This window comes from Humulus lupulus, chromosome 1 (assembly GCF_963169125.1).
Source record: "Humulus lupulus chromosome 1, drHumLupu1.1, whole genome shotgun sequence".
NCBI lineage: Eukaryota > Viridiplantae > Streptophyta > Magnoliopsida > Rosales > Cannabaceae > Humulus > Humulus lupulus.
The window spans coordinates 17,281,554-17,293,116 of record NC_084793.1 but is presented as its reverse complement, the minus strand read 5'-3'; the positions used below and the strand labels follow the sequence as shown (position 1 = coordinate 17,293,116).

The 11,563-nt window shown below is 39.7% G+C and overlaps 1 protein-coding gene across 1 annotated transcript; it reads left to right on the top strand.

The window, feature by feature from the left end:
* The first annotated feature begins 1,392 nt into the window (after positions 1-1,392).
* On the top strand, positions 1,393-2,533 carry LOC133789016 (uncharacterized mitochondrial protein AtMg00860-like). The gene is made up of 2 exons (XM_062226756.1): positions 1,393-1,600; positions 2,280-2,533. The coding sequence occupies exons 1-2, from the start codon at positions 1,393-1,395 to the stop codon at positions 2,531-2,533; spliced, it is 462 nt and encodes a 153-aa protein (XP_062082740.1).
* The last annotated feature ends 9,030 nt before the right edge of the window (positions 2,534-11,563 follow it).

Below are 11,563 nucleotides of genomic sequence, written 5' to 3'. Positions count from 1 at the left end.
TGGCGCCAGCCTTCACGTTGGCCTTGCGAGATGCAAGGTGGCCTCGCGAGATGGGTGGTGGCCAAGGGCCTAGTTGAGTGTTAGCCCTTACATCGCCCTCGCGAAATGCAAGGTGGCCGAGGGCCTCGCACATGGCCTCGCGCATGGGCGCCGTTGATGGCCTCGCATGGTGCCAGCCTTCACGTTGGCCTCGCGAGATGCAAGGTGGCCTCGCGAGATGGGTGGTGGCCAAGGGCCTCGTTGAGTGTTAGCCCTTACATCGGCTTCGCGAAATGCAAGGTGGCCGAGGGCCTCGCACATGGCCTCGCGCATGGGCACCGTTGGTGGCCTCGAGTGGTGCCAGCCTTCACGTTGGCCTTGCGAGATGCAAGGTGGCCTCGCCCAAGTGTTGGCCTCGCGGGATGGAGGGTGGCCAAGGGCCTCGCGTGAACGCAGGCACTTGATGGCCTCGTGTATGAGCGTGCCTCACGGCCTCTATGAGATAGTGACGGGCATAAAGTCTAACAAAGGTGTTGGCGCATCGGGGCCCAAGCACGTGCTTTAGATCTCTTACATGCCTGAGACTTTGAGCATCAACACCTAATAAATCAATTTTGGCCCTCCCGGCCTCCTAATCAAGGTCCTAAAACTTATTAGGAAATTTGGGGCATTACAACTGTCACTCCTCTATTTTGGACTAAAAGTCCTGGATGGTTATTATGATCATCGTTTGATATTATATTCTTGCAGTATTGAGTTTTCTTGCTGGGCTTTGTCTCATAGGTGCTATGTGGTGCAGGTAAAGGGAAAGAAAAGCTCACCCAGCCTTGAGTGGAGAGCTTAGGTGGTGACGTGTACATATGCGGTCGCTTGACCACCACGGCCAAGGAGTTCTCAGGGGAACTAGGGGGTTTACCCTATTTTTTCCGCTTAGATCGGCGGGTTGTAAATTTTATACTGTAATGACCATTTTGCATTGTAAGTAATTTGTAAACGTTTTTATGGGCCCATGAATAGTTTTATGTTTTAAATAAAATATATACTTTCCTTTTGATTGGTTTTCCACCTTAACCTATTAATAACACCTAGAAGCACGTTTTTAACCAAAGAACTCAGTTAGCGAGTTAAATCACGGTTCAAAGTTCACCGTAACTGTTTTGGGGTAACCAGGGCGTTACAATTAGCCTCTCAGTTGAAATTACCTCGGGAGGATGCTAAGTGTTTTAAAGTGTATATGGGAAATGGAAATTTTCTACTGTGCTCTAAGATTTGCAGGGATGTTGAACTGGTTTTGCAGGGCCATTCATTTGTTGTTGATCTGTATGTGTTACAATTTGTGGTCTGGATATGGTATTAGGCATGCAGTGGTTACAAACCTTGGGCCCTTATATCCATGATCATAAGACTTTAACCATGGAATTCTCCTGGAAAGCTAGCTTGGTAAAATTGGCTGGCTCCACTGAGGTAGCAACTCATCAGGTTTCGTATAACCAATTTATTGCCTTGTTGCGCGAGGGAAAAGTCAGAGATGTGTATCACTTCTCTGCGGTCATGGCGGAGGGAAATAACACAGGGACTGATCTGGCATTAGTTGAGTCAACACTCCCTGCTGTTGGTAAAGGTCTGTTCACTGACTACGCAGATGTATTCGAGGATCCCAAACAGCTACCTCCTTACAGAGTCATGGACCATAGAATTTTTCTCCAACCCAGATCACTGCTAGTGAATGTCCGTCCCTACAGGTACCCTTATTTTTAGAAGGATATAATTGAGAAATTAGTCAAAGAGATGATGGAAATGGGCTTCATAAGATCGAGTACCAGCCCTTACTCTTCTCCGGTGTTACTAGTTAAAAAGAAGGACGTGTCTTGGCATTTTTGTGTCGACTATCGAGCTCTCAATGGTATCACGGTCAAGGATAGATTCCCCATTCCTACCATTGATGAGTTACTAGATGAATTGGGCATGTCGATGGTTTTTTCTAAGCTCAATTTACGGGCAAGGTATCATCAAATCAGAATGGATCGAAGGGACATTCATAAGACAGCGTTCCGGACCCATGAGGGACATTATGAGTTTGTGGTAATGCCCTTCCGGCTCACCTATGCACCCGCTACATTCCAGGCAGCCATGAACCAAGTTTTTTGCCCTTTCTTGAGACAATTTGTTATTCTTTTTTTTATGACATGTTGGTATACAGTACTAATGAGTAGGAGCACGTTACTTATCTCAGGAAGGTATTACAGTTATTACGTGAGCATCGTTTTTACGCCAAAGTAACTAAGTGTCAATTCTTTCAGAAAAAATTGAATACTTAGGAAATTTGGTGTCTGCAAATGGTGTCCAAGCCGACCCTACCAAGATATCCGCCATGTTGGAGTGGCCTACACCCACTTCACTTAAGAAACTAAGAGGGTTCCTCGGCCTTACAAGTTATTATAGAAGGTTTGTCTCTCACTATGCCTCAATTGCGTCACTATTAACAGAGCTCTTGAAAAAGGATAATTTTCATTGGATAGTTGTTGCCGCTTTTAAAAACTCAAGAAAGCCATGATGGAAACCCCTGTTCTTAAGTTGCCTGATTTCTCTAAGCAATTCATTATTGAAACTGATGCTTCCAATATTGGAATAGGAGGAGTTTTGATGCAGGAGGGACACCCTCTAGTTATTTTAGCAAGAAGTTAGGGCCGCGATTTGCTGGTGCTTCCACTTACATTCGCGAAATGAGGGCAGTGGTTAAGGCGGTCTCTAAGTGGCGCCAATATTTGTTAGGAAGCCATTTTGTGATAAGAAAAGATCACAAGAGTCTCCGCGAGTTGTTAACGCATGTAATTCAGACCCCAGAGCAGCAACACTTCATTAGGAAGTTATTAGGCTTTCAGTTTTCTATATTGAGTATAAAACAGGTGCTCAAAATTCGGCTGCAGATGCTCTCTCAAGACAATCTAAAGGGATTCTATCTTCCTTTCACATGGTTATGAGTGCTGGCTTGTAATGCCCCGGATTCCCTATTATGGTTAATGGCTGGATTAGTAGGCCGGGAGGGCCATAACTGCTTAATTATGCCATTTAAATGTGTTTATGCATGTTTATGAGAATTATATTATCATATGATGTTAAATGCATGCATGTAAGTCCACATTTGTTTACAGGGGTATTCTGGTAATTTGGCCCGTTGAGGGTATAATTGAATATTTGTTTGTATGATAATGATATACTGTGAGACCACATTATAATGTGGATTGGTTCGAGTATTTCGACATGAGACGATCTTAGAACATGATTTATCGGTTTGGTCATAACAGGTTTGAGCTCGGGGCTCGGGGTGAGTCTCGGGGTGATATTAAAGGTTATAGCGTTACCGGGGATTTTAGGGTAACGGGTTATGAAATATTGGTGTTTGAGGATATTGAGATTAGCGGGAATTGAGAAGCGTTAATTATGATTAACGGGTTAAGCTAGAAGTACCAATTTTGCCCTTGGGTTGATTTAAGAGGCTTTGGATGGTATAAGGGCATTTTGGTCATTTTAGGGGTGGATATACTTGTTTTAAATGGCTGAAGGCTGTAGAATAAAACAGAACAAAACAGAGGCACTCTTAACTTCCTTTCCCGTACATCACCCTCTTCATTTCTCCTTTGAGGTTTTGAGCTTTAGGTGTGGATTCAAGCTAGGGAAAACTTCAAGGCTGAGTTGGTAGACTTGGTTCTGCTTGTAAGGGAGGTTCAAACAGGTTTTAAGGTAAGTTTTGATCATTGAACTTAAGCTATGCTCTGTTTTCGTTTTAACTTTTCAGTCATGGGTTTTGCTGTGGAAAGTGTGAATCCAAGGGGGTTTTGGTGTTAGTTTGATTGGGGTTTGGTGTGAGTGAGATAAGGATGTTGTTTGGGGGTTCAATTATATGTTTGGAAGAGGTTTAGAGAGGGTTTGAAGGTCTGGTTTGAGAGGGAAACCGCAGGGTTGAAAATCTGGTTCGTGCGTGAGGCTTAGGCTGAACTGGGTTGGGTGCCGCGGCACAGCTTTTGCGTGCCGCGGCCCATGCGCGTCTGGCAGATGGGGGCCTCTTTGTTTGGGGGCGTGCCGTGGCACAGCTTTTGGGGGTCGCGGCCCTTAAGGCCAAATTTGCTAAAAAGTGGTTTTTAGCTTAGGGATTCAAACCATAGGCCTCGGGGTTGGACCTAGTACCCGGTTGGGTAGTATTTGAGGTCTCGGGGGCTGGGATTTGGTTTGGGAATCCTCAGTTATCATTTTTATTGATGAATCCTATATTTTGGTTATGACCAGGTGACCGTCGAGGAATTTAAAAGTTGATCGTTCTCAGGGGTCGTTCATATAATTATTCTCACTCGAACCAGAGGTAAGAAAACGGTGTTTGAGTACAGTTGCACCCTGTATAGGTATATGACATGCGTGGTTTGATACTTGAGGCATGTTGGTTGATATATGTGGACATGGATTGCATATTAAATGCTGTTGAACGTTGTTTACCTGTTTAAGACACTGACTAGTCAGGGACCGACTCTAAAATCGAGAATCATGCATTGAATGGCTCTATAGCATTAATGCCAGACCGACCCTAGGGTCGAGGAACTTATAAGCGCTTGCCTGGCTTACAACCAGATGAATATAGCCACGGTATATGACCCTGGTGACTGTTTGTCACATGGCTAAGGGACATTGTCCATAGTTTCGACTCCAGAGTCGTGAGGAAGGTTATGTTGGTGACTAATCACCATACACCTGTCCTAAACAACTTATGAAAGATTCATTTCTCAGTTAAGCCCTGGTGACCCTATCGTCACATGGCTAGAGGGAGCGATGCTCATTATTGTGACTTTTGGCTATGGTCACCTATTTGTTGGACTGATAGTCCTGAATGGTTATTATGATCGTTGTTGGTATTATATCATGCTTTATTGTGTTTTCTTGCTGGGCCTTGGCTCATGGGTGCTATGTGGTGCAGGTAAAGGGAAGGAAAAGCTTGGCCAACCTTGAGTGGAGAGCTTGGGCGATGTGATGTACATACAGGGCCGCTTGACCGCCACGGTCAAGGAGTTCTCAGAGGGACTAGGGGTTTACCCTATTTTTGCCGCTTAGGCCGGCGGGGATTGTATATGTGGAACTGTAGCAACTCTTTTGTAACATGAACTACTTGTAAACATTTTAAAAAGGCTCATGAGCAGTTTATTTACTTAATGAAAAGTGCCCTTTTCTTTTTACTGATTTTACACCTTAACCTGTTAATGACACTTAGATCACGTTTTTAACCAAAGGACTCGGGTAGCGGGTCAAATTTCCGGTTCACCGTTCACCGTAACTGTTCTGGGATAACCAGGGCGTTACATGGCTGCTTTGAGGTATTAGAGGAGTTAAGACAAGAAAATATCACTTGTCCAGACTTGAGGCTCCTCCATGACACATTGCAGCACAACCCAACTGATAACAAACATTACTCGGTTAGAGATGGGCTCATATATTACCACCAAAAATTATTCATTAGTAAACATTCTAATCTGAAGCAAAAACTGCTCCAAGAATTTCATGCCTCACCAGTAGGAGGTCATTGGGTGTGGAACGCACTTTTTTACGATTGGGAGCTAATTTTTTTTGGCTTGGCATGCAAAAGGATGTTAAGGAATTTGTTCAAGATTGCTTGACTTGTCAAACCATCAAGTATTCGCCAGCTGCACCTTACGGTACATTACAACCGCTTAACATTCCAGAAAGGGTGCGGGAAGATTTGTCGATGGACTTTATCATCAGACTACCGAACTCACCCGGACTTACAAACATTTTGGTGGTGGTTGATCGCCTTACGATGTATGCTCATTTTGGAGCTTTGTCTAATCACTACTCGGCCATTAAAGTAGTTGATCTTTTCTCCCACATGGCGATCAAACTTCATGGAATGCCCCGGACTATAATCTCTGACAGAGATCCAATTTTTACCAGTGCCTTTTGGAGGAAACTATTTGAACTGATGGGAGCTACTTTGAAAATGAGCAGTGTACCACCCGCAAACGGATGGCCAAACCGAAGTCACAAATCAATATTTGGACCTACTTTCAAGATTGCTTGATCTTGAGCCTCTCATGGATCTTCCCTTTCCAAATCCAATCCCAAGTTCTTCTCTCTTCCATGGAGATGGTGGGATGGGTCAGTCATGGGATAGGATTCTTGCAGCATGAGGAGGGGAGAACCATATCTTCATTTTCCTACTTTCTCAATTCCATAACAATAACGCATCTATCATCTTAGTCTGACACCGACAAATTTAAGCACGCCATTCGTACATCCTATTTGCTTTTCAAGATCCTAATAAAAAAATCCATTTTTTAAAAAAATAATCATGAATTTACTTTGTACATGTAAGATAATAATTATTTTAGATTTTCTTATGTTAGGTCCAATAAATATTCTGCCATAGTTAGATCCACTCACCACCTAATAGTTAGTCCCGAAAATATTCACACCATTGTACAGCATAAGATGATTGCTTTGTTATGAGAAGGCCAAGCTAAAAGTTGACCGAATTTAGATGAATCCCACTTATATTTCTAAATATCATATAAAGTCGGTAAACTCATCATAACCTTCAATGGCAAAGATATTTGGATTTATTTGAATAATTGCCATGGCATTCAATTTTGGATTTATTGGAGTGCATTGGCATTCAAATGTATGAGTCCCATGTACTTCTTACTATCAATTAGTCGACATGTCAAAATTTCAGGCGCCCTTTTGGTACTTAGATCAAACTAGATCATCATATGAATCTACACCCAAAAATTTATAAAACAAATGAAAATTTATGTGAAAAAATTAAAATACGGGGATAATGACTTATAGCTTAATAAAAATGAAAGATAAAAATTACAGCTCACTTGTTGCACCAGACCATCTTAATCACAGGAATAAAAGATAAGAGGTAATCATATTCAATAGTTTCGATCATTTGTAAAGGCATAAGTTTTTCTCGGAAAATACTTTCAGTGTGACCTAATTGGAATGAAAGCTTTATTTTTCAACTTTCCCAATTCCTTAAAATTAGGAGTGGCTATTTAGGTCATGACACGACATGACACGAAAATAAATGGATTTGGATGACATGTTTAATAATCGTGTTCATGTTTGAGTTTTTGATACATTTAATAATCATGTAGTATTCGTATTTACCTTCAACGTGTCGTGTTATAATCGTGTTGACCCGTTTAATAATTGTATCTTGTCATAATCGTGTCAACACAATAACACGAATAATTATCATCGGTTTTATGATTTTTTTTATATAGTTAATCGTATCATGTTGACCCATTTAATAATTGTGTCGTGTTCGTGTTCGTGTTTTTGACACGTTTAATAATCGTGTCGTACTTGTTTTTATTACCTTAATTGTGTCGTATCATAATCGTGTCAATACAAATCTGACACGTTTACACAAATTGTCAGCCGTACTTAAAATACCTTATCTATCATTAGATCCCGACACCAAAATGTCACCAATTTTATTGAAGCTTACAGTGTTCACACATGTTTTACACTCTTCAAGCTTCATATCTACAAAATCTCCGATAGTAAAAGTTTTCTTATTTAATTTTCTTTTATAGAATTTATGTATAAAAAAAATGATCAAATATTTAGAGAAAAAAAATAGATGTACCAAGTAATTTTCTTTTATATAATTTATTTATAAAAATAAATGATCAAATATGTTAGAAGAAAATAGATGTATTAATAATACAATCAAGTAATTTTGGGTTTAAATTAGTTTTTGCAAAGTTTCTTCTAATAATTTATACTTCTAATTTCGGTGATAATTATTCTTATAATTATCTTGCATAAGTCTCTAAATAGATCATTGATTTCTCTCGGGATTTTATTCTATAAGAAATGTTGCCCCATATGTCATTATCCTATTATTTTGACTGATATTTAAGTTCTGTGAGATTTATTCAAATAGCAATCGTACAAAAAACTAGATTGTAATTTTGAAATTCATTTTCTAGTAGATTTTTTCTTAGCTGTGTTGTTGCCTTTAGAGCAGAGCTATTTTAGCTATTTTCTCAATGGAAAATGGTAAGACTCTTACAACTCTAAGCAAATAATACAAAAATAAGATAAATGATTAAATAAGATTACAACCCAATAACAAAAGATACAAATAAATGTAGATGAAAAGAATAATAAAAAATACTACTCTTAATAAAATATACAAATAAACTAGAAATAGTAGAAAAAAGATGTAGTGGATATTACAACTCTAAAAGCAAAAGATACAAGTAAAAGTGTAAATAGAAAAATAAAGAGAATAATATGAAAAACAATAGTAGAAAAGAAGAGTAATAACAAAAAACACTCTCACTCACACAACCAAAGTGAAGAGCATTGAGGATCATCAACTTGAACAAGGTTTACAACCTTTGTCCAAAAACTTATTTTCCCCTATCTCAAGCAAGAAGGAAACTCTCTCAAATGGAAATAGTTCTCTGGAATAAACAAGTTTCTAGGTAATTTCTAGTCAAGTGCTCTAGTAGATAGAAAAATAGTGTGTCTAACAAGTGACCAATAGGCTCCTATTTATAGAGTTTTGAGACACCCTTTGAATATCAAATTTCATCAACTCCCATGGCTGTTACCAATGTTTTAATTGGATGTTTATGGAATTAAAATGGAGATTTGAGAGTTATTTGGTTGTTAGAAACGTTCAAGATTTGATAAAATCGAAGTTGGAAAAAATGTTGTCAGTTGATAACTCTACAAAATAGAGTTATTTTACCACTTTTTATGTGCTAATTGTTGCTTGATTCTTGAGTTTTTAATTGATTTATTAAGTTTTTAAGTAATTTTGAATTTATTAGGTTTATTTTAATTTTATAGATTTTTGTGTGTTTTTATAGTTATTTTGTTGTAAAATGTTATAGTTTAATTATTTAAAATTAATATTGTTAAGTAATGAGTAAAAAGATGCAATTTTGTTGTATATTTAAAATTAATATTGTTAAGTAAAATTAAATGTTTAAGTAAATTAAATTTTAATTAATATTTTCATGGAACTTTTGTTGTATATTTTATTATTGAAAATATTTAGTTTTAATTTCATTAATGTTTATTTTTGTAGAGAATTTGTTGCATGTTTTTGCTTCTGAAAAAGCAAGAAAAATGAAGGAATTATGGCAATTTTCAAGAAAGAAATGAAAAAAATGGCAATTTTGATAACAAGTGCTCCACTCAGCCCACGCCCATGCCAGACCCACGAAGACACCTCCCAGCCAGCTCCCCAGGCCCACGAAAATCCCTTCAACAGCCACTCAGGCCTCTTCAACCAACAAGCTAGGCCCAAATGCCTGATACACGCCTCCTGGTTTCCCTCCCACTGCTAGCCGAAGCACCAGCACGCCTGCTGCTCTTTGTTTCTCCAGCCATGCAATGTGCCTCCAAGCAGCTAGCCCCAGGCGCCACCTGTCTCCCAGCTGCATCACCCAGCTACCTCCCTGCCTTCACAGCCCACCGTGGGCCTGCCAGCCACCAGCCCCCTTGCACCCCAAGTGCCACAAAGCTGTCATTTTCCAATTTTTGAGCCTAACAAAAACACTTTTGTACCTTTGTCCCCTTTGCCAAAAATATTAATTTTTACCCAAACTTTTCTACACATTTGACCTCAAAACATCATTATTACACCCTATAATTTACCCATATTTGTCATATTATAATTAATTAAATTAATTTAAATTGATTATTTTAATACACTTTTTTTTGCTATAAATAAGGGAGTAGAGTGCAATTTTTAGAGGAGGTTACTATACCACACACTTAGCACATTTCAAAACCTCTCTATTCTCTTCATCTTCTTCTTCTTTTTGGTGATTTTCTATGTATTTTTAGAGGAAAAATTTGGGGGTTTTTCCTCCAAATTTTCCTATTTATGTTTGTAATTTTTAGTTTGTATTTGCTATTCTAGTTATGTGTTTCTAATCTTTTTAAGATTATTAAGGTGATGATGAAACAATATGTAACTAGATAGTGTTTATTTTGTATATTGATTTCTCATTTTGTGCAACAAAGTTTATGGATTTTTCTTGTTCAAATATCTTCTTTCATCTTAAATATCATGTATTTTGGATTGTTAGTGTAACGCCCTAGTTACCCCAGAACAGTTACGGTGAACAGTGAACCGGAAATTTGACTCCCTACCCGAGTCCTTTGGTTAAAAACGTGATCTAAGTGTTGTTATCAGGTTAAGGTGAAAAACCAGCAAAAAGGAAAGGGTACATTTCATTAAGTAAACAAACTGCTCATGAGCCTTTCAAAATGTTTACAAGTAGTTCGTAATACAAAAGAGTCGCTATTGTTTCAAATTTACAGACCCCGCCGGCCTAAGCGGCAAAAATAGGGTAAACCCCTAGTCCCTCTGAGAACTCCTTGACCGTGGCGGTCAAGCGGCCCTTTATGTACACAACATCGCCCAAGATCTCCACTCAGGGTTGGGTGAGCTTCTCTTTCCCTTTACCTGCACCACAAAGCACCCATGAACCAAGGCCCAACAAGAAAACATAATAAAGCATGATATAATATCAACAGCGATCATAATAACCACTCAGGGCTACCAGTCCAAACAAATAGGTGACAATAGCCAAAAGTCACAATAATGAGTACAGCCTCCTCTAGCCATGTGACGATAGGGTCACCAGGGCTCAACTGACGAGTGGTTCTTTCATAGGTTTGATCAGGACAGGTGCAAGGTGATTAGTCACCAACATAACCTTCCTCACGACTCTAGAGTCGAAGCTATGGACAACGTCCCTTAGCCACGTGACTAACGGTCACCGGGGTCATATACCTTGGCTATAGACATCTGATCGTAGATCAGGCAAGCGCTTATAAGTTCTTCGACCTTAGGGTCGGTCCCGCATTAATGTCATAGAGCCATTCAATGCGTGATCATCGACTTTAGAGTCGGTCCCTGACTAGTCAGTGTCTCAAACAGGTAATCAGCGTTCATTAGCATTTAATATGCAATCCATGTCCACATATATCAACCAACATGCCTCAATATCAAACCATGCATGTCATATACCTATACAGGGTGCAACTGTATTCATACACTGTTTTCTTACCTCTGGTTCGAGTGAGAATTATTATATGAACGACCCCTGAGAACGATCAACCTTTAAATTCCTTGACGATCACCTGGTCATAACCAAATTATAGGATTCATCAATAAAAATGATAACTGAGGGTTCCCAAACCAAATTCCAGCCCCCGAGACATCAAATACTGCCCAACCGGGTACTAGGTCCAACCCCGAGGCCTAAGGTTTGAATCCCCAAGCTAAAAACCACATTTTGGCAAAATTGACCTTAAGGGCCACGACCCTCCCCTACTGCGCCGCGGCGCGCCCTCAAACAGAGAGGGCTCTCCCCCTGCCAGACGCCAAGGGCCGCGGCACACCCCTGCTGCGCCGCGGCGCTTAGCCCAGACCAGCTAAAATGGCCACACGAACCCAATTTTTTTCCTGTGCTATTTCCTCTCAAACCAGCCCTTCAAACCACTTCCAATCCTCCTCCAAACACACAATTAAACCCAC